Source organism: Cetorhinus maximus, chromosome 28 (assembly GCF_964194155.1).
Source record: "Cetorhinus maximus chromosome 28, sCetMax3.hap1.1, whole genome shotgun sequence".
Lineage (NCBI taxonomy): Eukaryota > Metazoa > Chordata > Chondrichthyes > Lamniformes > Cetorhinidae > Cetorhinus > Cetorhinus maximus.
In genome coordinates this window covers 1000521-1027572 of record NC_135906.1, presented here as the reverse complement: position 1 = coordinate 1027572, position 27052 = coordinate 1000521, and the positions used below count along the sequence as shown (strand labels likewise).

Below are 27052 nucleotides of genomic sequence, written 5' to 3'. Positions count from 1 at the left end.
ATAATCCATTTGGTCAGTGTCAGCCCTGATAATTTTTGTGTATTAAATAAACCAATATCATTAGAGAATGATGGTAATACTCAAAAATATAGTACACACGCAATTTCCCTTCTTCTCCAGTCTGAAGTTGCTGGCCATTAGTGACTGAAACTGATAAACATTTTGATTATTATCAATGATGCAGAATCCCTGCATTTGAAGAACACTCTTTTTTTCAATTTGTGTGATTACATCTAATAATGACCCTGGAACAAATTCCAGGCAGATTCTGTGAATCTGCTTTTACAAGCTCCGCTCCTTCTTCCAATCACAGCACCTCTTGCAGACGGAGAGCTTCAAATGCAAAGGGGAATGAGCTGGTTGATTGGGTGAACCTGCTGAAAGTAATGTCTGGGAACAGTGGAATCAGGTTAAAGCTTAACTGTTTTTACTGTTAATTCAACAATTTACAGACTTTATTACATCCTTTAGGAGGAAGGGACTTGCCTGAAGGTGGCAGCTCCAAGTTTTACTTCGCGGACTTTTTTAGTACAATTATCACATGAGAGATCTGGATGGGCATTTTGCTCATCGTGTCCAGAGGTGAAATGAGAACTAGCAGAATGTTGACTGAAGCTTTGCACTTACACACCGATTTTAATTTGGCGGGGAGGTTTTCTTTCCGGGACAGAGATGGGCATTTTACAAGATGCAGGCGGCAAATCAACTTGCAGATTCACACTGTCGGCACGAAGCTTAAATGACCAAATAGTGTCTATGGGGGAGAATTGTTGATACACGTACCTATAGGGTGTAATAGACAGAGATACCTTGATGTCAACTGGCCCACAAGTTTCAGTTCCCAGCACGTGCACCTTCGTATTGAAGCTCAGAGCTGGCAATGTGAATTCATAACTTGCACCTTTTATAGAGTCTGCTATTACATACTGACTCAGCTACAGTTAAGAATTAATGTTTTCAAAAGCACTTGAAGTTATGAAGCCACAAGATATTAAGTAATTGCATAAAAAGACAGACAATTAAGCACAGCTTGCTTTTGTGTCTGTCTGGGGGTTGAGTAACTGGAATTTTGAAATTGCTGAAATTGTCTGGAGTTGGATTCCAGACTTTGATTTTTCTTACATCCCCTCCAAAACTTTCAAGAAAAGGATCATTAAAGGAAATTGCATGATGGTTCAAACCGCAATGCAGGTGCTGTAGTGTCCGGACTGTCACATGACCGGCTGCGAGAGAAACGCAGCTGGGAAGATGCTGTGTTAACAGCAGTGCAGTAATATCTTAACAGGAGCAATTACAGCACGAAGATATCGGGATTGGGAGGGTCCAAAATAACAGGCAACACTGAATTAACGCAAGAGTTAATTGAATTCATCTCTGAAAACAACACTGTTGTGACTTTCTCAATTCACTGGACCACTTCTAATGCAGTAACTTTAAACTGGTGCTGAAAACTGACAGGTATGTTGGCTGTATATTTCTGCTCTGTTTCTCTGCAGGATTCCTTTCTGTGGCATATCCCATGGGTGCTGGGCTGGCCCATTCCTGTGAGCTGCCCACTTGAGCAGATTTCAGTTGCACAAAGCGCCATTGTAACTGAATGCTATTTTATCTACATTCGGACTTACACCCACAGGGGTTACTGGATAGCGAGGTGGGAATGTGACTCCTGGTCCAACTTCCCCTTTGCGGCCATAGGGCACGGAGGCTAACTGCAGCATCCTTCCTGCAGGTGGCGATACAGCTACCTCAATGTCTGAGGTGCAATGACGAATGAGGCTCCATCTCTAAAGGGAGACAGTGAGCTCCGTCTGTCAGAGGATCGGCCCTGAGATCAGCTCTGACTGTGTGGGTGGACACCCCATGCCAGTGTCGCTGAAGGTCACTGTGGCCCTCAACTTCTATACCTCTGGCTCTTTCCAGGGGTCAGTGGATAATCTTTGTGGAGTCTCCGAGTCAGCTGTCCACAGTTGTCAAGCAGGTGACAGACACTCTGTTCTAATGTAGTGGCATTTATTTAAGTTGAGTGCCATGAGGTTGACAGGTGAGGTGCTGAGCACCTTTTGGACAGAGTAATGTGGGACGCACTGGCTGAAAGGGTGGTGGAGGTACAAACCCTCCTCAGATGCTATAAGTCTTTGTATATGCAGCAGCGATGCCATGGCATGTTAGGCCATGGGGATAGTGGTCACACATGGGGTAAGGTGTCTTTGGAAGGTGCTAGAGATGCACATCCTCAAGGGGACGAGGGACCTTTTGTGTATGACCCACACGTCTGACTGTATCAGTCTGTGAATGAGCAGTGTTGCTGCATTAACGATTGCAGCAACCATCAGTGCTTTGGATGGTGGGAAGACAGAGTGGATGGGACTGTGACCCTCAAATACCTGGCTGCTGCACCCCAGCCTCGCCGACACCTGCCGACCTGGCCATCTGCCTCCTCCCCAGCTCCATGGCCTGCTCCTCATAAGTGGTGAGGTGCTGCAGCACGGTGTGCCCACCACCAGTCGGCAGACGCTCCTGGCTATTGTTCTGTTTGTGCCTGCAGAACAGAGAAGAGGATTTATTGGGGCTGATCGCTCATGTACTCTGCACGCCGCACCCTGCACCCCAACCACAGTGGCCCATCTGAGGCCTCCAGCGGCTCCTGTCCACACTACTGGTGATCAGTCCCCAGAAGATAGTCCGGCTGCTCCCAACCCCCTGCCCCAACGGACACCTTGGACACATTCGGCGTCCATCACTTTGAATAGCACACGGGTCTTAGCGCCCATGGCAAGGAGGTGCAACTAGTTGCAGTGCCGATGCCAGCAGATGGCTCTTGGCCACGACACCTTGAGGCTCCCCTTCCACCATCTCATCACCATCAATAAGACATGTGTTGGAGTTCTGAGTATGTGTCTAGCTGCCTCCCCTGCAGGTTGCCCCCAGACTACTCAAATACCACAAACACCAACATATGCTGTGGGGAGAACCCATCTTCTCTTCAACCACTAAGGCTGATGTAAACATGGTCACTATGTGTTTGCCCACCCAGCGTGTGCTAAATGCCCAATGCAGTAACAACACTAAGACGTGGGGGAGGGGGCCTCAAAGGCTAACGCTACCTCCTGGGTAAAATGGCCAAGGCTGACATGGTCCTCACCCTTCCAGAGCGCAACAAATCATTGAAGCGCTTGTGGCACTGGGTTCCTGTGTTCCACACAGCATCTTGAGAGCTTACTGCCTCCGCCACCTCCTGCCATGCCTGCCTGGTCACGTGGGGGGCCCTCCTCCTCCCATCCTCCAGAAACAACACCTCCCAATGATTTGACACCTCTTCCAGGAGGGCAGCAAGGCAGGCATCGGGGAACTGAGGGGCACATTGGCCCCCCCGCTGGCCTACCCTGCAGCCTGCCCCCCTCCCCCTCCTCTACCCTCACCTCTTCTGGAGCTCGGTCGCTGGTCATGGTGAACAGCCTAAAGGAGGCTGCCTGGCCTTTCTTTATACAGACTGCCAGTTCCCCATTGGAACCAGCGGTCTGAACACGCCCGCTGCAGACTTGAATTTCCCGCTGAAGATGGGAGTCTGAAACACGCTGGGCGGGCCTTAATTGGCCTGCCCGCACAAAATGGCGGTGCGGCCCATTTTGCCAGCAGCGATTGGCTCCGCGCCCACTGCCGATTGGGTCGGGCCCACCCGCCCGACAAACACACAATTCAGCCCATGGTTGCAATGACAGATATTGTGACCTCGGTGCACGGCACTCTTCCCTCCCACTGGCACCCCAACCTCACTGCTGCCGGTAGACCTGGGCGCATGGCGCGCCTCCTGCTCGTATCTGGTGAAAATGAGCAATTGTGCCAACCCTCCGCCAGTCTGCATCTGTTCAGCGTTATTGTGTGAGGTCTGAAAGGAGAGAGGAGCATTGATTAGTCCACCCTGTACCTGGATCGCCATTGCAGCCCTGCCACCCCCACCTGAGTGAAACATCGCAGGGCTCATGTGAATCTTGACCCTGGAGCCGCCGTACACTCACTCTAAGCAGCCAGGGCTGTGACCCCCTTGTCTAGATGCTGCCTCCATCACATTTACCACTCGCACTGTATCACCTTCCAAAGCAAGGAAGCACTACCACTTAGAACGCCAAGGGCAGCAGATGGATGGCTGCCCTGCTAGCTAGAAGTTCCCCTCCCAGTCAGTCAGCATCCTGACTTTGAAATGTTTCAGTGTTCCAGCAAATCCTTCAGGTCTCCTCCAAAGCAGTCCTGTTGGTGCAAGTGCACCACGTGCAGCGGATACAGAAGGAAGCTCAGCACCACCCTCTCAGGGTCAGCTAGGTATAGGCAATAAATGCTGGCTCAGTCAGCCAAGGCCACATGCTGTGAAAGGGGTGGGGTTAGGGAACCTCCTCTTTTACACACCCCACTCCCCATGTCACGTGAAGATTCTATACCCCAGAATATTGAGCAGCCAGTCCTGCCCCTCCCTCAACCATGTCTCTGTAATATATCTCCACGTATTAATCAACACCCTCAACTTATCTGCCTTACTCGCAAGACTCCTTGCATTAAAATAAATACCATCCAGCCTTGCCATGCTCCCTTGTGCCTTAACTTGACTATATATGCTCTGCCTTCCAGACTGACTCTGTTTTTCTTCTATACTTGTCTGTACATCACCCCTGCTATACCTCCACTCTGTATCCCACACCCCCGGCCAAATTCGTTTAAACCCCCATCAACAGCACTAGCAAACATCGCAAGTATGTTGGTCCTGTTCAGGTACAACCCGTCGGACTTGTAAAGGTCCCACCTTCTCTGGAAGTGGATCCAGTGATCCAGGAATCTAAACCCCTCCCTCCTGCACCAACTCTTCAGCCACTCATTTATCTGCTCCATCAGCCTATTCCTATACTCAACTAGCACATGGTACAGGGAGTATTCCAGAGTGTGCAACCTTTGAGGACCTGCTTTTCAATCTGCTACCCAGCTCCCTAAATTCTTGTTGTAGGAGCTCATCCCTCTTTCTACCTATGTCATTGGGACCAATGGAAACCATGATCTCTGACAGTTTGCCCTCCCCCTTCAGAATGCCCTGCAGCTGTTCAGTGACACCCTTGACCCTGGCCCCTGGGAGACACACACCATCCTGGAGTCACGTCTGTGGCCAGAGAAATGCCTGTCCGTACCCCTCAGGATTGAGTCTATAATCACTATTACTCTTCCTCTCTTTCTCCTCCCACCTTGTGAGACTGGGTTCTGGCTCGCCCTCCCCAGAGGAGCCATCACTCTCTCCGTTTTCCAACACAGAGAAACTGTTCTTTAGTGTGATGCACTCTGGGGCTTTCCTGACTACCTGCCTGCCTCCCTTCTGACTGGTGGTCACCCATTCCTCCTCTGTCTGCACTTTGTAAACTGCAGGGTGACCATGTCTAAAAACATGCTATCCACGTAACACTCAGCCTCATGGATGCACTGCTGTGCTTCCAGCCGCCGCTCAAGCTCCAAAACCCGGCACTCAAGCTGGTCAAACCGGTGGCACTTCCTGCAGATGTGGTCATCCAGACTGCCAGGAGTGTCTAAGACTTCCCACATACTGCAGGCCGTACAACACACGGGACTGAGCTCTCCTGCTCAGTAAATATTCTTACCTTACAGTTAAGCCAAGTAGAGTAGAACATTATTTCAGTTTTGTTCTTTTATAAAAAGCTAGAACTCATGCCTTTCCTTAGTGTAGCTTTAAAGTGGAGAAAAACAACTTGCCCACTACCTACCAATCAGCTCCTTGCTTTGCTCTGATGTCTGCTTTCCTCAGCCTTCTTGAATTCTGGTGGGGTTAGCTGCTGCTCCGACCGGCTCGATCTGGGCCTTGACCCTCAGGATTTTATTGAGAAACTCTGCTGGCACCGTTCAGCACCTGCTGCTGCTCCGACTGGCTCGATCTGGGCCTTGACCCTCAGGACTTTATTGAGAAACTCTGCTGGCACCGTTCAGCACCTGCTGCTGCTCCGACTTGCTCTTGTAGGCGGTGGACAGGGTTTGGGGAACTAGGAGGTGTTACTTACCACAGAATTCCCAGCCTCTGACCTGTTCTTGGTCCAGTTCTGTTTTGGTCAAATGGTAAGCCCAAGGATGTTGTTAGTGGGGGTTTCAGCAATATTAATGCCATTGAATGCCAAGGGGCAATGATTTAAATTTTCTCTTGTTGGAGATCGTCATTGGCAATTTTGCAGTGCCACAAGGGTGCTCATTCTGAGTTTTTTACGTCGCTCGTTGGTGTTGTAACTACCTCCTGGGATTGACCACAACCTTGCGCAGGACCTCCGTTATGCAGAGCAGGGTGGTCTCAAACGATATGACTATCGTGATGCCAGCAAAGCATGGAAAGTTGTACCAACAGAGAGAGAGAGAGAGAGCTTGTTCAGGTTAGTTCAACTTTTGTCTGGACACATTTACCCATAATCACATTATCTGATGGGTTGTCTATTCCGTAAACCATACAACAGTACAAAAAAAGAACAAACCGTTGCCCTACAATTTGCCTGATTACAATTCACAGCAAGCAGGGATCTGGCGAAGCAGTGCAAGTCTTTACTCACCCATTGAGGATTAGCTTCCATTGATCATATTATGGAAATTGGTTTTAACAAACCAGGTCTGTGTTGTCATCACCAGCGAGGCTATGTCAGAACAGTAGCCATGTATTCAGAAGGGAGACCAGCTTCCAGCCTGGATACCACCTTTTGCAGACGACTGGGCCCTTGAGAGATGTTAGCTTGTCATGTCTTTGCTCTTGACCGGTGGAACAGGTTGAGGACACTCATCCCTTGGCAGTCATACAGCTAGCTGTATGTACCTCCACCCTGAGTACACAACATTTACCTGCAACCAAATAGTTGAGCTTTGTGGTTGACTATCTCAGACTTAGGTGGATACTCTTGGCCAACACTGCACCTGTTGTTCCTGGAGGAATGCAGGAAGGCACGACTCACTGTTTCAGAAGGTTCAAGACTGCCACAGCTACTGTAACCTATAAACTAGTGATGGGCGACCTAGGCTAGTGAGTGGGCCGGGTGAGTGGTTCCCCTCCATCTCAGTGGGTCACAAGATTGAAATCAGGCACGCAGACTAACCCTGGCCCCGTGAATAAGATTAAATATACTTAATACACACTGAATATTTCCTAATCAGTGATGGGAAATGTTTCCACAACTTCCTTCAAATTTGGAAGCTGTTGAGCACGTTGGGCAGAACCCACTGTGAATTTGGCCATGTGAGAGGAATGGCGTATTTCATAATGTCTCTTAACGTGTTTTTTTAAACTGATTTATCACCTCGTTGCAAATTAAGCAAAATAGCCTCCCTTTCTGTTCCACAACACGATCCAGCTCCCAACTCTCTCTTCCCATTCTGCCCTCATCGACGATTTTCCTCTTTTAGGCTACTTTTCCCTCTGTACTTTTTGATTTTGCACTTGATTCTCCTCCTTTATCAACACCACTTTGACACCGATCCATTATATAATTAGGGGCTAATTTAAATTACCGGCAAAAGTAACAATGCGCAACCTCCCACGTCCACCGGTCTTGTAACCAAGATGGTCTCGCGGGATAGGGTCATTTTGCTCACTGCACTTGCGTGCCTGGAATTTGTGGGGTGTGCCGATTGAACCGTCAGGGTGCTTTGGATGCAGAGGGAGCGCACAGCTCTCAGTCAATGTTGTGTGCAATCAGCACACACCTCACTTCACGTGCCCCAGCTTTGCGTGAGTATCACTTCAGTAATAGCAGTAAGAAAAGAACTACCCGGACAGAAACCAGCGGAATCTGGAAACCCAGTGTGAGGGCAACAGTCAACAAAGTGAACTCAGAACCCTGATGGGCCTGCAGGTTGCCCACCACTGCTATAAACTCAATGCCGCATGATTACTGAATGGGAGGTATTAACCTTCTCTGACCCTGGGCAGCACACCTAGTTGGAATGACTAAGGTATTGTAACCTCTAACTCCCACGTCAGAGTAAGGTTTCAAAGGGAGTGACGAGGAATCAAAAGATATTTATTTGTGGGGTGCAAATGTTACAGGTTTGGACTGATAAATGGAAGTAAGTTGTCCAGCTCTTAACTGTAAATGCACAAGGATTGCTTCAGTATCTGAGGAGTCGTGAATGATGCTGAACATTGCACAATCATCAGCAAACATCCCCACTTCTGACTTTGACAGAAGGAAGGTCATTAATGAAGTAGCTGAAGATGGTTGGGCCTAGGACACTACCCTGAGGAACTCCTGCAGTGATGTTCTAGAACTGAGATGATTGACCTCCAATAATCACAATCATTTTGCTTTGTGCTGGGTATGACTCCAACCAGTGGAGAGTTTTCTGCCAATTCCCATTGACTCCAGTTTTGCTAGGGCTCCTTGATGCCACACACGGTCAAATGCGGCCTTGATGTGAAGAGCAGTAACTCTCCCCTCGCCTCGGGAGTTCAGCTCTTTTGTCCATGTTTGAACCAAGGATGTAATGAGGTCAGGAGCTGAGTGACGCTTAATTATTGCTGAGTAAGTGCCACCTGATTGGAATGTGTCGACACGTTGCATCACTGCTGATGGGGAGTCATCTGTGGGGTGGTCATCGGCCAGGTTAGATTTGTCCTGCTTTTTGTGGACAGGACATATGTAGGCAGTTTTCTACATTGCTGGGTCGATGCCAGTGTTGTGATGCTGAACTGAAACAGCTTGCTTAGGGGGCGTGGTTAGTTCAGGAGCACAAGTCTTCAGTGCTATTGCTAGATGTTGTCAGGTCCCCTAGCCATTGCAGTATCCGGCCTTCAGCCGTTTCTTGATATCATGTGGAGTGAATCAAATTGGCTGATGACTGGCATATGTGATGCTGGGGACCTCCTGGAGGAGGCAGAGATGGATCATCCACTCAGCAGTTCTGGCTGAAGTCTTTTGTGCTGATTGTACTTGGCTCCCTCTTTAATTTAGGACGGGGATATTGGTGGAGCCACCTGTTCAGTTAGTTTAATTGTCCACCTCCATTCACATTTGGATGTGGCACTGCTGCCGATCTTAAATCTGATTCATTAGTTGTGGGATCACTTGGCTCTGTCAAATGCTGCTTTGTTTAGTAGGCAAGTAGACCTGTGTTGTAGCATGTCCCTCAAGTGCTTGATCCCTTTGGCCATCCATGTTGTTTGAAAAATATCAGCTGATAGTCAGTGAACCACAGGCTCTGCACAGTTGCTTTGTGGGACTCCATGAAGGCAGATGTTTGTGTGCTGCAGTGCCCATTGTGACCTGTGGGGTGTCTGGCTCTCCCAGTGTGACAGGACGTTTGAGAGGAATGTAGCACAAAGGTGTTGGCAGAGCAAGGGTTAATGTAGGATTGGGGAACAGTACCACCCATGATATGATGTAGCGAGTCACATGACAGTAGACTATGTTGTAGAGTCTGAAAGGAGGCAGCAGGGAGACAGTCCACGCATGACGGTACCTTGGATATGTATATAGTTATGGGTTACCAAATAAATGGTTTATGTTCAACCAAACAAGTGAGACACCAAGCAACCTTACAACATGGTGCCAGTGAAGGATGGAGCCCAGAATCCCAGGGAAGCTGGAGAAGAAACCTAGATTCTCAAAGCATGAAAAACTAAAACCTAAGCCTGACCTGAGACACATGCACCTAAATTGAAGACACAGTTGGCGACAAAGCTCCATTGTAGACATGGAGGCGGAAGGACTCCACCAGGTCACACGGACGTCTGTTGTCAGACCTGTAGTGTCAAAGGTTCTAGCTAGATCAAAGTAAAAAGCAAAATTCACATGCGGCCAGACGGGTCGATCCGTTCCAGGATAGACTTCCTGTTTGTGTCCCGAGCATTTGTGGTCAGATCCACCAACGCCTGGACAAACCGCTAACTCCTGACGAACTGACTAAGGCCCTTGAGTCCTTTGAGAAGAGTAAAACTCCCGGAAGCGACGGCTTGCCGGCGGAGTTGTATTCGGCTCTGTGGGACTTGATCGGCCCAGACCTGCTAGGGGTGTACGAGAGTATGCTCCTGGCCGGTAGTATGTCAGAATCCATGAGGAAAGGCATCATCACCCTCATCTACAAGCACAAGGGGGAAAGGGAGGAAATTAGAAATTGGCGACCCTTTTCACTGTTGAATGTGGACTATAAGATTCTGTACAAGGTCATCGCCAATCAGGTCAAATCCGTTCTGGAATTGGTGATCCACCCTGACCAGACCTGCACTGTGCCGGGCAGGAAGATCTCTGACAGCCTCGCGCTGCTCAGGAATACGATCGCCTATAGAACCATAGAACACTACAGCACAGAAAACAGACCATTCGGCCCTTCTAGTCTGTGCCAAAATATTATTCCACTAGTCCCATTGACCTGCACCTAGTCCATAACCCTCCAGACCTCTCCCATCCATGTATCTATCTAATTTATTCTTCAAACTTAAGAGTGAGCCCGCATTTATCACATCAGATGGTAGCTCGTTCCACACTCTCACCACTCTCTGAGTGAAGAAGTTCCCCCTAATGTTCCCCCTAAACCTTTCCCCTTTCACCCTAAAGCCATGTCCTCTCATGTTTATCTCTCCTAATCTAAGTGGAAAGAGCCTACTCGCATTTACTCTGACTATACCCCTCACAATTTTGTAAACTTGTATCAAATCTCCCCTCATTCTTCTACGCTCCAAGGAATAAAGTCCTAACCTGTTTAATCTTTCCCTGTAACTCAACTCCTTAAGACCCAGCAACATCCTAGTAAATCTTCTCCGCACTCTCTCAATCTTACTGATATCCGTCCTGTAGTTAGGCGACCAGAACTGCACACAATACTCCAAAGTTGGCCTCACCAACCTCACCATAACATCCCAACTCCTATACTCAATACTTTGATTTATGAAGGCCAGTATGCCAAATGCTTTCTTTACAACCTTGTCTCCCTGTGACGCCACTTTCAGGGAATTATGTATCTGAACTCCCAGATCCCTTTGTTCCTCTGCACTCCTCAGTGCCCTACCATTTACTGTGTATGTCCTACCTTGGTTTGAGCTTCCAAAAATGTAAATGTAATCCTGCCTATGTGCAGGACAGGGGTGTGGACACCTGCCTCATCATCCTGGATCAGGAGAAGGCCTTTGACAGAATATCGCACACCTACATGGTGGATGTGCTCTCCAAAATGGGGTTTGGGGAGGGAATTCGCAATTAGATCCAACTGCTCTACACTAACAGCGCAGTCTCAATCAATGGGTGGGAATCAGATAGCTTTCCAATTAAATCTGGAGCCAGGCAGGGCTTCCCTCTGTCCTGTTTGTGTGTTGCATAGAACCCTTTGCTGAGTCCATCAGGAAGGATCCGGGCAAAAGAGGAGTGACAATCCCAGGCAGTGGAGGCACTCAGATCAAAGCCTCCCTGTACATGGACGATGTCGCCATCTTCTGCTCGGATCCGCTGTCGGTGTGCAGACTGATCCACATCTGCGACCAGTTCGAACTGGCCTCGGGAGCCAAAGTAAATCGTGGGAAGAGCGAGGCCATGTTCTTTGGGAACTGGGCTGACCGATCCTTTGTCACCTTCACCGTCAGGGCTGACGGCCTGAAGGTGCTGGGGATATGGTTTGGAGGGACCGGGGCATGCATTAGAAACTGGAAGGAGCGAGGGTCTATGGTGCAAAGAAAACTGGGCATGTGGGAGTGACGCTCCCTCTCCATTGCGGGTAAGAACCTGGTCATCAGGTGTGAGGCACTCTCGCTGTTGCTGTACGTGGCGCAGGTCTGGCCCATTCCACACTCCTGCGTGGTGGCGCTCACCCGAGCCATCTTCTGCTTTATCTGGAGGTGGAAAATGGATCGTGTCCGCAGGGACGCGATGTACAAGCCTCTAGATAAAGGGGGAGAAAATGTGCCCAACAAGCCCTCAAACTGTGTGAGGCTGCATCAAGCTGTGCGTAGATCCTCAGTACGCAAACACCAAGTCTCACTACGTGCTGAGGTTCTACCTGTCCCCGGTGTTGCGAAGGATGGGTCTGGCCACGCTGCCGCGGAACGCTCCAAGTAATTGGACCGTGCCGTACCACCTGTCCCTGGTGGAAAAATCTATGCAGAGAAACACCTTTGACCACAAGTCCATCAGGCAGTGGTCAGCACGTAACGTCTTAGAGGCCCTGAGGGAAAAGGAGAGGGTGGATCCTGTGGGATGGTTCCCCGAGCAGACTGTCAAAGTCATTTGGCAGAATGCCTCATCGCCAGTACTTTCCAACAAGCACCAAGACGTAGCTTGGCTGGTGGTGAGAAAGGCCCTCCCCCGTCATCCTTCCTACATGCCAGGAGTCTCACCCCCTCTGCACGTTGCCCTCGAGGTGGCTGTGGTGGGGAAGAGACCGTTGTTCACCTCCTTGTGGATTGTGCCTTTGCAAAGAAGGTCTGCAGAGAGATGCAGTGGTTTCTGTCGAGGTTCATCCTGAGCAGTTCTGTGACACAGGACTCTGTGCTTTACGGGCTGTTCCCAGGGACACACACTGAGACGAACATCAACTACCGCTGGAAGATCATCAACTCGATGAAAGACACTCTTTGGTCTGCCCGAAACTTGTTGGTCTTCCAGCGCAAAGAGTTGTCCCCAACCAAGTGTTGCAAACTGGCACAATCCAAGGTCCAGGACTATGTGCTGAGGGACGCACTAAAGCTTGGGGCAGCCACCACAAAGGCGCAATGTGGAAGGGTCGCTGTCTAAGACCTTTCTGCCATAGGGCACCTAGGGGCTGGGAAATGTTGAGAGCCCCTCGGGCTGCACAGCTGAAAATGAATGTCTGCAATGAATACTAATTGTATTGAAGCACCTCAGAGAGCAACATGGTGTATGTTGATAACTCCGATACCTTTGTCTGATTGTCTGTAATGACCATATTGAAATGATTGTAATATTCATTGATTGTATTGATGCACCTTGTGATCCATGTGTAAAAGTTGAATCTGATTGTAGTTTTGTGATGGTGATTTTGAAATGTTTGTAATGTTCTTCCAGATATTTTATGAATAAAGCATATTTTTCATTAAAACAAAATCTGTTCTTATCAGTTTAATATCTGATACGTCCCTTATCTGGGGACCATATATTAAATTGATTTTTGGAGCAGGGAGATGGAACAGGATCTTTCTCCGTCCACTCCACACATCGACCTGGTATTGCAGCATCTTCAGGAATGGTGCAGTTTTGCCCTCTACAGGGTGAAAGGGAAACTGAAAAGAAGAAAAAGTCATTCAGAGCATTGTCCTGCTTTCCATCATTGATCTGGTTGAACTGAACTTGTGCTGAGTGGCAGGACAGGCTCATTGGTGCCAGAATGAGTGATGCCCCCTGTTGGATTTTGGTGCAACTGCAGGGCTGCTGCTGGTGTGCACTTGTGCTGCTTGTCAGGGCGGAGCCCGGGACTGGACGATGCCCCCTGTTGGGTTTTGAGGCTGTTGCAGGCACTGCTTCAGTGAGGCAGCATCAAGCAAGAAACGTCCTGATGCTCAATGCTGGCTGTCGGGTCTTCAGCCCGTGTTCGGCCACACGCAGCAAAACGGACGGTGAAGCCAGAGGCTGGTGAAGACGGGACGGGCGCATGGGTTTCTGGGTTATCGCTTCTCAGCCTTTTGGCTAAGATCAGTTGTAGTGAAGCGATGGCTAAAACCAAAGGAGCCCCAAACCAGGGGGTACTTAACACCGTTCGGGTCACGGTGAAGGACAGTGAAGGAGGAGCACCCATGGATCAGGCCTTCCTCATCAAGTGGATTCTGTTGAAGGCGTGTGGATTTGAAGCGGAGGAGAGCTACTCCCTGCGAGACTTCCCCAGCGCTGGATATTTCGACGTGACCTTCAGGAATGTTGCTGCCTGCGTCAAGTTCCTGAAGGTGTTTGAGGAGAAGAGAGACCAGCCGGAGATGAAGATCCTGACGGTGGAGCCGCTCTTTGCTCTGCCGTTGCAACGGGACCGTGTGGTGACGGTGCATCTCTACAACCCCCACGTCCCTGTCGCCGACGTGTTCACCTTCCTCACTAGGTACGTCGACAAGGTTGGGAGCTGCACCGAGGTTAGAGACACCTTCGGGATTTGGACCAGCAAACGCCAGGTCAAGGTCACGCTCAAGACCGACGGTAAGGGAGCCATCTCCATCTCCTTCCAGCTTCGCTATCGGGAGAAGCCGTGGCTACCTTGTCTACGCTGGGCAGCCCAAACTTTGTCACTCATGCGGCAAGTCGGGGCATGTGGCGGCCAACTGCAGCGCCGCCCTCTGCAAGAACTGCAAACAGGAAGGGCACCAGACAAAGGACTGCAAACAGACTAAGTACTGCAACTTGTGTGGCGAGGCAGGTCACCTCTACAGGACCTGCCCCAAATGCTGCCTCACTTATGCACAGGCAGCCAAAGCCAACGAGGGGGAAGCAGAAGAAATGCTTCCTGTCACTACTACCAAGGACACTTGCAACACTCCAACCACCATGGCCCCCAGTGAGAACAACGGGACAAAGGAGGATGCAGAGAGAGACAAGGTGGAGGAAAAGATTGAGGCAGCAGACAGCCAATCAGCAGCACTGCCCGTGAACCTCCCACTCCTCAGGAGAGCGAATCAATGGAGGAGGAAGCAGCAGAAAATCAGCAGGGGGAGTGGCGGCTGGTGAAGAGAGCCAAAAGGAAGAAGGGGCTAAGAAGGGACCAAGCCACTTCCCAGACAAGTGGCAAGAGGCGTCTCCCATCCGACGCGGATGAAAAGGGCAGCTGCTCTTCGGACAAAGATGTGCCAGGGCGGCACCTACAGAAGAAGCGGCAAAGCTCTAGGGAGTTGTAGAGTGAGACACCCGAGCTCCAGAACATTGGAGACAATGAGGAGACCATCGCACCCCAACTTTGCCTACAACCCGAAGAGGCCAGCTCACCCCAGCCCCAGCAATCTGGGAGCAGTGAAGCGCTCAGCGCACCCCAGCTCCGGGAAGCCGGGAGCAGCGACGCCAAAGAGGGGGAGAGGATTGGAGAAGCTTCTCCAACAGAGGACATTTCAAATCCCGTTCTCTGCACGAAACCCCAGATGCCACCAGAGCAGAACATCTCCAATGGGGAGGTTCAGGACAGTTTCCTCAGCCCATCCAAAGTGAGGCAATTTGTGAACACTATGGGTATGCAGGAGCAGACCAAAGGTCTGGGACTCTCAGAGGCAACAGGTTTGGTAAGAGACTAAATGCTTTAAAATGGGTGTAAAGATTGTATCCATAAATGTGTGTAGCATTAAATCTACTACGCGATGTGTTGCGACCTTGGACTACCTTGCCAAGGTCAAAGCTGACCTGTTGTTTCTGCGGGAGTGTGCGATACCGCACCTCAGCTCCTACAGGCAATGGTCACGATGCTGGTCCCATGGGCCATCGATCAGATCGGGCGGAAACGACTCTCGTTCCTCCGGCCTGGGTATTCTGCTGCGGGGAGGCAACTTCACCGTCTCCGAGGTCAAGGAGGTGGTGGGCGGGCGACTCCTCATAGCAGACATAATGTACAAGAATGCTCCACTCCGGTTAATTAACGTGTATGGCCCGTCACAAGGGGCCGAGCGGCTGGAGGTTTTTCAGCAGCTCCCACTGCTGCTGGTGACCTCCAGGCCGGTCATTCTGGGCGGTGACTTCAACTGCATCATCAATGCAGCTGGACGATCCGGCAGGGCCGGCAGCAGATTGGACGCTACGTCCAGATCCCTGATCGAAACAGTTAAGGGTGCCAAGCTGCACGACGCCTTCTGCAACCCTGCATACGGAGCGCAGCGTAGATACACCTGGTCGCAGCCAGATGTGTCCAAAACCGTTCCTGGATAGACTTGCTATTTGTATCACAAGCGTTCGCAGTCAGATCCACTGACGTCAAGCCGGTGTTCTTCACTGACCACTGCCTCCTACTGGCTGACTGTCACTTACAGGAAGACCAGAGGGTTGTCCGGGGGACATGGAAGCTAAACGTGCAACTGTTAACCCCAGAGAACATTGAGGAACTCAAGAGGGATTACAAAGGTTGGGGAACCGTGAAACCCCTCTTTGAGTCCCTGACACCCTGATGGGAAGTGATCAAGGGAAACATCAAGAGGTTTTTCATCCTCAAAGGCACCCAGAAAGCTAGAAAGGAACAGAGGGAAATGTCCCGACTCCAGAAAAACATGCAGAATCTGCTCCGGCTGCAGTCGTTGGAGGTCGATGTCAAGGAGGAATTCCAAGAGGTGAACAGCCAGCAAGCCTCGCTCTTTGCCTCGGAGGCCTCCAAGATCATCTTCCGTTCCAGAGTCCGCTCTGTGGAGCAGGATGAGATGTGCTCACACTTCTTCTTCCAAAAGGTACACACAGAGAGCCCTGTGATCAGCAGCCTGAAGGAAGAAGATGGTTCAGTAAAGTCATCGCAGTCCGACATTTTGAGGATCAGCAAATCCTTTTATGTCGGATTGTATGACGTGAAGCCCACAGACAGTACAGAGTCCCAGTCCTCCCTGTCCTCCATTACAAAGGGCTTTGATGACAGTACATGGGAGAGTCTGGACAAACATGTTGGATGTGCTCTCAAAAAGGGATTTGGGGAGGGAATCCACAACACGGCAGGAGTCTCACCCCCTCTGCACGTTGCCCTCGAGGTGGCTGTGGTGGGGAAGAGACCGTTGTTCACCTCCTTGTGGATTGTGCCTTTGCAAAGATGGTCTAGAGAGAGATGCAGTGGTTGCTGTTGAGGTTCATCCTGAGCAGTTCTGTGACACAGAACTCTGTGCTCTACGGGCTGTTCCCAGGGACACACACCGAGACAAACATCAACTGCAGCTGGAGGATCATCAACTCGGTGGAAGACGCTCTTTGGTCTGCCCGAAACTTGTTGGTCTTCCAGCGCAAATAGTTGTCCCCGACTGAGTGTTGCAGACTGGCACATTCCAAGGTGCAGGACTACGTGCTGAGGGACGCACTAAAGCTTGGGGCAGCCACCGCAATGGCGCAATGGGGAAGGGTCGCTGTCTAAGACCTTTCTGCCATAGGGCACCGAGGGGCTGGGAAATGTTGAGAGCCCCTCGGGCTGTACAGCTGAAAATGAATGTCTGCAGTGAATACTAATTGTATTGAAGCACCTCAGAGAGCAACATGATGTACGTTGATAACTCCAATACCTTTGTCTGATTGTCTGCATTGACCAGATTGAAATGATTGTAATATTCATTGAATGTATTGATGCACTTTGTGATCCATGTGTAAAAGTTGAATCTGATTGTAGTTTTGTGATGGTGATTTTGAAATGTTTTGGAATGTTCTTCCAGATATTTTATGAATAAAGTATATTTTTCATTAAAAAAAAATCTGTTCTTATCAGTTTAATATCTGATACGTCCCTTATCCGGGGACCAAATATTAAATTGATTTTTGGAGCAGGGAGATGGAACAGGATCTTTCTCCGTCCATTCCACACATCGACCCGGTATTGCAGCGTCTTCAGGTATGGTGCAGTTTTGCCCTCTACAGGGTGAAAGGGAAACTGAAAAGAAGAAAAAGTCATTCAGAGCATTGTCCTGCTTTCCATCATTGATCTGGTTGAACTGAACTTGTGCTGAGTGGCAGGACAGGCTCATTGGTGCCAGACTGACTGATGCCCCCTGTTGGATTTTGGTGCAACTGCAGGGATGCTGCTGGTGTGCACTTGTGCTGCTTGTCAGGGTGGAGCCCGGGACTGGACGATGCCCCCTGTTGGGTTTTGAGGCTGTTGCAGGCGCTGCTTCAGGGAGGCAGCATCAAGCAAGAAACGTCCTGATGCTCAATGCTGGCTGTCGGGTCTTCAGCCCGTGTTCGGCCACACGCAGCAAAACGGACGGTGAAGCCGGAGGCTGGGGAAGACGGGACGGGCGCATGGGTTTCTGGGTTATCGCTTCTCGGACTTTTGGCTAAGATCAGTTGTAGTGAAGCGATGGCTAAAACCAAAGGAGCCCCAAACCAGGGGGTACGTAACACCGTTCGGGTGGCAATGAAAGACAGTGAAGGAGGAGCACCCATGGATCGGGCCTTCCTCATCAAGCGGATCCTGTTGAAGGCGTGTGGATTTGAAGCGGAGGAGATCTACTCCCTGCGAGACTTCCCCAGCGCTGGATATTTCTACGTGACCTTCAGGAATGTTGCTGCCTGCGTCAAGTTCCTGAAGGTGTTTGAGGAGAAGAGAGACCAGCCGGAGATGAAGATCCTGACGGTGGAGCCGCTCTTTGCTCTGCCGTTGCAACGGGACCGTGTGGTGACGGTGCATCTCTACAACCCCCACGTCCCTGTCGCCGACGTGTTCACCTTCCTCGCCAGGTACGTCGACAAGGTTGGGAGCTGCACCAAGGTTAGAGACGCCTTCGGGATTTGGACCAGCAAACGCCAGTTTAAGGTCACGCTCAAGACCGATGGTAAGGGAGCCATCTTCCATCCTCCTTCCAGCTTCACTATCGGGGGAAGCCGTGGCTACCTTGTCTACACTGGGCAACCCAAACTTTGTCACTCATGCGGCAAGTCTGGTCATGTGGCGGCCAACTGCAGCGCCGCCCTCTGCAAGAACTGCAAACAGGAAGGGCACCAGACAAAGGACTGCAAACAGACTAAGTACTGCAACCTGTGTGGTGAGGCAGGTCACCTCTACAGGACCTGCCCCAAACGCTGCCTCACTTATGCACAGGCAGCCAAAGCCAACGAGGGGGAGGCAGAAGAAATGCTTCGTGTCACTACTACCAAGGACACTTGCAACGCTCCAACCACCATGGCCCCCAGTGAGAACAATGGGACAAAGGAGGACGCAGAGAGAGACAAGGTGGAGGAAAAGATTGAGGCAGCAGACAGCCGATCAATAGCACTACCCCCTGAACCTCCCACTCCTCAGGAGAGCGAATCAATGGAGGAGGAGGAAGCAGCGGAAAATCAGCAGGGAGAGTGGCAGCTGGTGAAGAGAGACAAAAGGAAGAAGAGGCTAAGAAGGGACCAAGCCACTTCCCAGACAAGTGGCAAGAGGCGTCTCCCATCCGACGCGGATGACAAGGGCAGCTGCTCTTCGGACGAAGAAAGGCAAGTGCAGCACCTACAGAAGAAGCGGAAAAGCTCTAGGGAGTTGGAGGACGAGAAACCCGAGCTCCAGAACACTGGAGATAATGAGGAGACCAGCGCACCCCAACTTTGCCTACAACCCGAAGAGGCCAGCGCACCCCAGCCCCAGCAATCTGGGAGCAGTGAAGCGCTCAGCGCACCCCAGCTCCGGGAAGCCGGGAGCAGCGACGCCAAAGAGGGGGAGAGGATTGGAGAAGCTTCTCCAACAAAGGACATTTCAAATCCCGTTCTCTACACGAATCCCCAGATGCCACCTGAGCAGAACATCTCCAATGGGGAGGTTCAGGACAGTTTCCTCAGCCTATCCAAAGTGAGGCAATTTGTGAACACTATGGGTATGCAGGAGCAGACCAAAGTTCTGGGACTCTCAGGCAACAGGTTTGGTAAGAGACTAAATGCTTTAAAATGAGTGTAAAGATTGTATCCATAAATGTGCGCAGCATTAAATCTACTACGCAATGTGTTGCGACCTTGGACTACGTTGTCAAGGTCAAAGCTGACCTGTTGTTTCAGCAGGAGTGTGCGATACCGCACCTCAGCTCCTGCAGGGGTCCAAGTGAGGCCTCACCCTCCCACTTCAATCCAGCTTCACTCTCTGCAACATCAAACATTCCAGTTAGAGAGGGGAAAGGGGGACGTCCAACATCTAGAGGATCAATGTCCTACCAGCTTCAGGTACAAGATCTCTCCTTCCTCTGGGACCTAACCACAACTCCCTTGTGGCACCACAGATACCCACATGGCAACAGGCACAAATGTCAATGCTCGATTCCTCCAATGGGGTCCAGCTAAACAAGAGAAATAGCCCATCAACCAGGTTGTGCATCACATCCCCACACAACATCTCTGAGGGAGAGAGAGGGAACTGACACATTCTGCACCTTCTGGAAAGTACAAGCTTTGTTCCTGGAATCCCTCTGATCCAATGGAGCAACTTTCAGGTGACAGGTGATGAAAATCTGAGGGACACATTCAACACAAGTCATGATTCAGTGACTCCCTCCCAACATGGAGACCCCAATGATCAGCTTCCTCTTACCAAGGAACGGTCATCTCCAAGGAAACGGAACGCATCCAGGTCAAACCGGAGCTTGTCCAGCTCCCGCTCGTCTCTTGGCAACATAAAGGTTGAAAAGGAGTCCTCAGCTTTGCTGTCCAGGAGGCAACTGAAGAAAGATTAAAAAGGGACAGGAAGTGAATCAAGTGAAGCCATTGAGATGGGACCAGCTGGAGAAAGCAGAGAGCTCCTTACCCATTGTGGTCAATGAAGCTATATCTCGGGGTGGAGTCCTTGTCTGGGCTCAATGTAGCTACACAGCGGTCAATGTAGAGCTTCAGGGGCATGTGGTTGGTCATTGAAACAGAGGCCTCAATGTGAATGAGCTCACCAAGGTAGTAGACAGTCGAAGTGCGCTCTGTAAGCCAGTCACCTGAAGTACCTGAGGACAAGAGTTAGAGACAGTGGCTGTAACTCCCAGTGAGTGACTACAGGAAATCACTCCCCATCCACCCATCACATACCCTTCATTAGGCGCAGAGAGAATGACAGATTCCCTTCTCCAGACTTGGTGGAGCTGAATGGGATCCAGGTGGGCTTGATGGGGTCACTGCTCACATTGCCCTTCCTGGAAAGGCAGGGGAGTCATTTTAGGACATCTTCAGAGACCACCAGCAGCTGTAGATCTTATTGACAAAGAGGGTAAAGATTCTCACCTAAAATAATGACTCAATGGGAACAACAGCTCCATTCGTTCTCACAATGACAGATCCATGATACTCTGGGGTGTGGTTCAGGTGGGTGGTGTAGATGAGGAAATCTCCAATCATCTGAAAGAATCAGGTGAAGGAATGAAGAACTGATCTGAAATGAGAATGTTCTGCAGAGGGCTTAACAATCAAGTCATCCCATCCCCTGAAAACAATTCTGAGGGGGATTGACAGGGTCAGTGTGAAGAGGCTGCTTCCCCCCAGCCGGAGGAGAGTTGATTATTAGGGGTAGGCATCTCAGGTCAGGGGGTCACTTAAGATTAATGTGACAGGGAATTACTTCATTCAGCAGGTGGTGAATCTTTGGGATTCTAGCCCAGAGAGCTGTGAATGCTCAGTCACCGAGTACATTGGAGACAGATGGATTTATTTTGGGGAATGAAGGGAATGTTATGATGTGGCAGATGATGCTAGTCGGGTGGATCAAATCTACGAGGGAAACTTGATCAGGCACTCAACTGTTTTGCAATTAGTATATTATTTTGATTTCAGTGCCCGGAATTCAGGAACAGCAAAGACTGCCACAAATTCAGGAGGTTTAGATAAAAATGTAAACATTTAAAGAAAAGATTAAGCACATCCATTAGGTCTACAAATTACTATAAGAACTCCCAAAATTCTGATTAATCTGGCTCCCAGTGACACCTTCATTAAGGCAACAGTTAAAAAACAGATTTGTACAGACCCAGGCAAAGCAACACCACCTGGACAGGAGAATTCAATACGAGTTGACACATCCTTGGTTCCTTTAGACAGGAACTTGATGCAGAGGCTGGAGGCTTCTCACATTTGCGAAAGATCTTAGGATGTCTTCACCACTGACTCAGCCTCATCCCCTCTACAGGTAAATTCCATTGTTCCCATATCTTGTTGCAACTTCACTTTTCATAATATAAAAGTTTAGTACTAATTTATCAGTAACCTTTGAAAAAATTAACACTTCAGCTTAGTTCTGAAAGCTGGGAGTCACATCCCACCATCGCTTGGAAATTCAAGCTATCCGAATTTTATTGAAAAAGCAAATTTTCATCACATCTTATTCTAAACCTGGTTCGATTAAAGTGGACTGAAACCTCCAGGTCGATTGATCTGAATGAGGGGAATAGAGCTGAAAATCCTCAAAACAACAAAAGGCAAAGCTTGGAGGATCCAAAGAGAAGGTTCAAGACCAATGGGGCTGATGTCATAGGTTGGAGAGACTCAGGGACCAGTTAAAGTAAAGTACAATACAAGATAGAAAGCTAATTTGTAGTTTTATAAAGCAGGAGACAGCTATCTCCTCAATATCATTGACATCTCACCCATTGTTGGAATGAAGAGTGGGAAACAACCTACAGCCCAAGCTTAGAGCAAGAGCTGAGGATTCCCATTACCTGCAACCTGCTGCCACACTCATGGAGTCCATAGTCAAAGAGGACAGTGTGGTTCTGAGAGTAGATCCTGGTTGGCCAACAACCTGCTGTCCCCGGGGTCAGGTCAGCAGCTTTGATCAGGTGCCTGGTTCCAAATAAATCCAGCTGGACCCTGAGCAGCAGCTTGTCCTCTCCACACTGCACCATCACAGTCTGCAGTGGAGACACACTTCCACCCTCAGACACACGGAAATGGGAACCAAAGGGAGGCCCAGGAGGACAGACAGTCTGAGGCACAGGGGTGGCTTTGACTCTGGCCTAGAAACAGTTGCCAAGTATCAGAGCCACAAACAGCTCCAGCTAACACCAGCCCTGGGAACAAAGCCCTCACTACAAAATCCCCCATGATACCAAACAACTCACCATCCCTTCAGCCACCGAGCAGCACCTTTTATACACACAAGCCGCACTCACCTGACACCAATGAGACCAGGAGCTGCAACATTGAACCAATTAACCAGCCCCAATCTCCACAATCTCCACCAATGACAGAGCTCATGGGTTTATTACCAGGAAGGCCGATTTTATTTGGACCAATAGGAGTTGGTCTGGGGGGGGAATGATGTCGATGAACAAATGGGAAGGTGCGTGATAGGGTGGAGGGCAGGAGAGATTAAAGGATAAAAGGTTTCATGGTACATAAGCCAAAGGCAGTGGTAATGGGTAAAGTAAAGAAACAAAAGATGTGTCCAGATGAGGTGTGAATGGCTGCATAGCAACCGTCTGAATGTACCGTAGAATCGTAGAATGTTTACAGCACAGAAAGAGGCCACTCGGCCCATCGTGTCTGCCCCGGCTGAAGAACGAACCCCCCCCAGCCAAATCCCACTTTCCAGCACTTGGTCCGTAGACCTGCAGGTTCCGGCAGTTGAGGTGCATATCCAGACACCTTTTCAATGAGTTGAGGGTTCCGGCCTCTACTCCCCTTTCAGGCAGTGAGTTCCAGACCCACACAATCCTCTGGGTGAGAAAAGGTTTTCCACATCTCCCCTCTAATCTTTCAATCAATCACTTAAAATCTATATCCCCTCGTCAATGTGCTCTCTGCTAAAGTAAATAGGCCCTTCCCATCCAGTCTATCCAGGCCCTTCACAATTTTGTACATCTCAATCAAATCTCCCCTCAGCCTCCTCTGTTCCAAGGAGAACAACCCCAGCCTCTCCGATCTTTCCTCATATTTGCAATTTTCCAGTCCAGGCAACACCCTGTTAAATCTCCTCTGTTCCCTCTCGAATGCAATTACATCCTTTCTGTAACAAGGTGACCAGAACAGCACACAGTACTCAAGTCGTGGCCTAACTAATGTTTTCTATAGTTCCAGCATAACCTCCCTGTTCTTATATTCTACACCTCGGCTAAGAAATGAAAGGATTCCATCTGCCTTCTTAACCAAATTCTCAACCTGTCCTGCTACCTTCTGGGATCTGTGGACATTCACTCTAAGACACCTCACTTCCTCTACACCTCTCAGTTTCCTCCCATTTATTGTGTAATCCTTTGCCTTGTTTGACCTCCCCAAATGCATCACCTCACACTTCTCTGGGTTGAATTCCATTTGCCACTTTTCTGCCCACTTGACCAGTCTATTGATATCTTCCTCCAGTCCACAGCAACTCTCCTCGCTATCAACCAATTTTTCTGCTGTCTGCAAACTTCTTGATCATTCTACTTTTATGCCCAAATCATTAATATAGACCACAAAAAGCAGGGGGCCCAGTTCTGAGCCCTGCGGAACCTGACTGGAAAAAGCCTTCCAGTCACAAAAACATCCATCCTTTGTTTCCTGCCACTGAACCAATTTTGTATCCAGCTCGCTACGTTCCCCTGGATCCTATGGGCTTTTATTTTTTTAATCAGTCTGCCATGTGGAACCTTGTCGAAAGCCTTGTTTTAATCAATGTGTATCACATCAACTACACCACCCTCATCAATCCTACTTGTTACTTCCTCAAAAACTTCAATCTAATTAGTCAGATATGACCTGTGTACTATAGGCCCCCAAACAGTCAGGGAGAGATAGAGGATCAAATATGTAGACAAATTTCAGAGAAGTGTAAGAATAATAGGGCAGTAATGGTAGGGGATTTTAACTACCCAAATATTAACTGGGATAGTTTCAGTGTGCAAGGTAGGGAGGGAGTAAAATTCTGAAGTTGCATCCAGGAGAACTTTCTCAGACAGTGCGTAGAAAGCCCAGCAAGGGAGGGGGCAGTTCTGGACCTAATATTCTGAAATGAGCCCGGGCAGGTGGAAGGCATATCAGTAGGGGAACATTTTGGAGATAGTGACCATAACTCAGTTAGATTTCGGATAGTTATGGAAAAGAATAAGGTTGGGCCAGGAATGAAAGTTCTAAACTGGGGAAAGGCTAATTTTACTAAGATGAGATGCGATTTGGCACAAGTGGACTGGGAGCAGCTACTTGCGGATAAAACTGTGTCAGAACAGTGGGGGTTCTTCAAGGAGGTAATAGCAAAAGCACAGGGCAATTATGTTCCCATAAAGGCAACGGGTGAGGGGAACCAATCCTGGAGAACCCTGGATGTCAAGGGGCATAAAGGTTAGGATGAAAAAAACAAGAGAAGCTTATGGCACATACCGAGGGCTCAATACAGCTGAGTCCTTACAGGAATGTAAAAAGTGTAGAGGGAACTTAGAAAGGAAATTAGGAAAGCTAAGAGAGTGCATGAGAAAGCATTGGTGGATAGAATAAAGGAAAACTCAAAGGGGTTATTTAAATAATTATATATAGAGTAAGAGAATAACTAGGGAAAGAGTAGGGCCAATTTGGGATAATAGAGGTAATCTGTGTGTGGACCCGGAAGACATGGGTGCAGTCCTCAATGAGTCCTTTACGTCGGTCTTCACAATGGAAAAGGACGACGCAGATACAGATATCAGGGTGGAGGACTGTGAAATATTAGAGGAAATTAACATAGAGAGCGAGGGGGCACTTGCAGGTCTAGCGGCCTTAGAAATGGATAAATCCACAGGCCCGGATGAGGTATATCCCAGGCTGTTGAGGGAGCCAAGGGAAGAGATTTCAGGGGCCCTGGCAATAATTTTCAAATCCTCTCTGGCCACTGGTGTGATGCCAGAGGACTGGAGGACTGCTAAAATTGTTCCAATATTAAGAAAGGGAGGAAGGGATAGACCAGGAAATTACAGGCCAGTCAGTCTAACCTCAGTGGCGGGGAAGTTACTAGAAAGAATTCTGAGGGGCAGAATATATCTGGCCTTGGAGAGACAAGGATTAATCGGGGACAGTCAGCATGGGTTTGTTAAGGGAAGGCCGTGTTTGAAAAATTTGTCCGAATTTTTTGAGGAGGTAACCAGGAGTGTTGATGAGGGTAATGCATTTGACTTTAGCAAGGCTTTTGATAAAGTCCCTCATGGCAGACTGGGCATGAAAGTAAGAGCCCATGGCATCCAAGGCAAAGTGGCATGTTGGATCCAAAATTGGCTGAGAGGCAGGAAGCAGAGTGTGATGGTAGAGGGATGTTTCAGTGACTGGAAGTCTATTTCTAGTAGGGTTCCGCAGAGCTCGGTGCTGTGGCCCTTGCTGTTTGTGGTGTACATAAATGATATAGATTTAAATGTAGGGGGTATGATTAAGAAGTTTGCAGATAAGAGGAAAATTGGTAGAGTGGTAAATAGCGAGGAGGATAGCCGTAAACTGCAGGAGGATATCAATGGACTGGTCAGATGGGCAGAGCAGTGGCAAATGGAATTCAACCTAGAAAAATGTGAGGTAATGCACTTGGGGATGGCTAACAAGGCAAGGGAATACACTATGAATGGTAGGACCCTGAAAAGCACTGAATATCAGAGGGACCTTGGTCAGCATATCCATAGATCCCTGAAGGTAGCAGGGCAGGTAGATCAGGTGGTTAAGAAGGCATGTGGGACACTTGCCTTTATTAGCCGAAGCATAGAATACAAGAGCAGGGAGGTTATGCTGGAACTGTATAAAACGCTGGTTAGGCCACAGCTGGAGTACTGTGTGCAGTTCTGGTCACCACATTATAGGAAGGATGTGATTGCGCTGGAGAGGGCGCAGAGGAGATTTACCAGGATGCTGCCTGGGCTGGAGGGTCTGAGCCATGAGGAAAGATTGGATAGGCTGGGGTTGTTTTCCTAGGAGCAATGAAGGTTGAGAGGGGACCTGATAGAGGTGTATGAGATTATGAGGAGCATAGATAGGGTGGATAGGAAGGCATTTTTTCCATTAGTAGTGGGGTCAATAACCAGGGGGCATAGATTTAAGGTAAGAGGTAGAAGGCTAAGAGGGGTGTTGAGGAACATTTTTTTCACCCAGACAGTGGTGGGAGTCTAGAACTCACTGCCTGAAAGGGTGGTTGAGTCAGAAACTCTCGTAACATTTAAGAAGTATTTAGATATTCACTTGCGTTGACATAGCCTCCAGGGCTATGTGCCAAGCATTGGAAAATGGGATTAGAGTAGTCAGATCTTTGTTGACTGGAGTGGACACAGCCTGGGGTACATTTCATCCAGCCCTGGTGATTTATCCACTTCTGGCGATGCTAATCCCCTTGATACTTCCTCTCTCCCTACGTTTATCACATCCAATACTTCACACTCCTCCTCCTGAACTACAATGTCAGCATTCTCCCCCTCTTTTGTTAAGACAGACGCAAAGTATTCATTCAGACCCACACCCACATCCTCCGCCTCCACCCACAGGTTACCTTTTCGGTGTTTTATGAGCACCACTCTTTCCTTCGTGATCCTCTTACT

The 27052-nt window shown here is 49.2% G+C and overlaps 1 protein-coding gene, 1 non-coding gene and 1 pseudogene across 2 annotated transcripts in view; 2 read left to right on the top strand and 1 right to left on the bottom strand.

Annotated features, from left to right (window-relative positions):
* The window catches only part of LOC144668735 (zona pellucida sperm-binding protein 3-like), a 170153-nt gene that overhangs the window by 32209 nt on the left and 110892 nt on the right, over positions 1-27052 (bottom strand). Inside the window, exons 3-5 of the mRNA XM_078531065.1 lie at positions 20637-20740; positions 20368-20545; positions 20155-20281 (exon numbers count right to left, since the gene is read on the bottom strand). Of these exons, the coding sequence (XP_078387191.1) occupies positions 20155-20281; positions 20368-20545; positions 20637-20740 (409 nt within the window). The remainder of the gene's footprint in view (positions 1-20154; positions 20282-20367; positions 20546-20636; positions 20741-27052) is intronic.
* On the top strand, positions 13044-13217 carry LOC144669160 (U2 spliceosomal RNA; annotated as a pseudogene).
* On the top strand, positions 17314-17503 carry LOC144669185 (U2 spliceosomal RNA). The gene has a single exon (XR_013573621.1). It is a non-coding gene; the product is annotated as a U2 spliceosomal RNA (small nuclear RNA).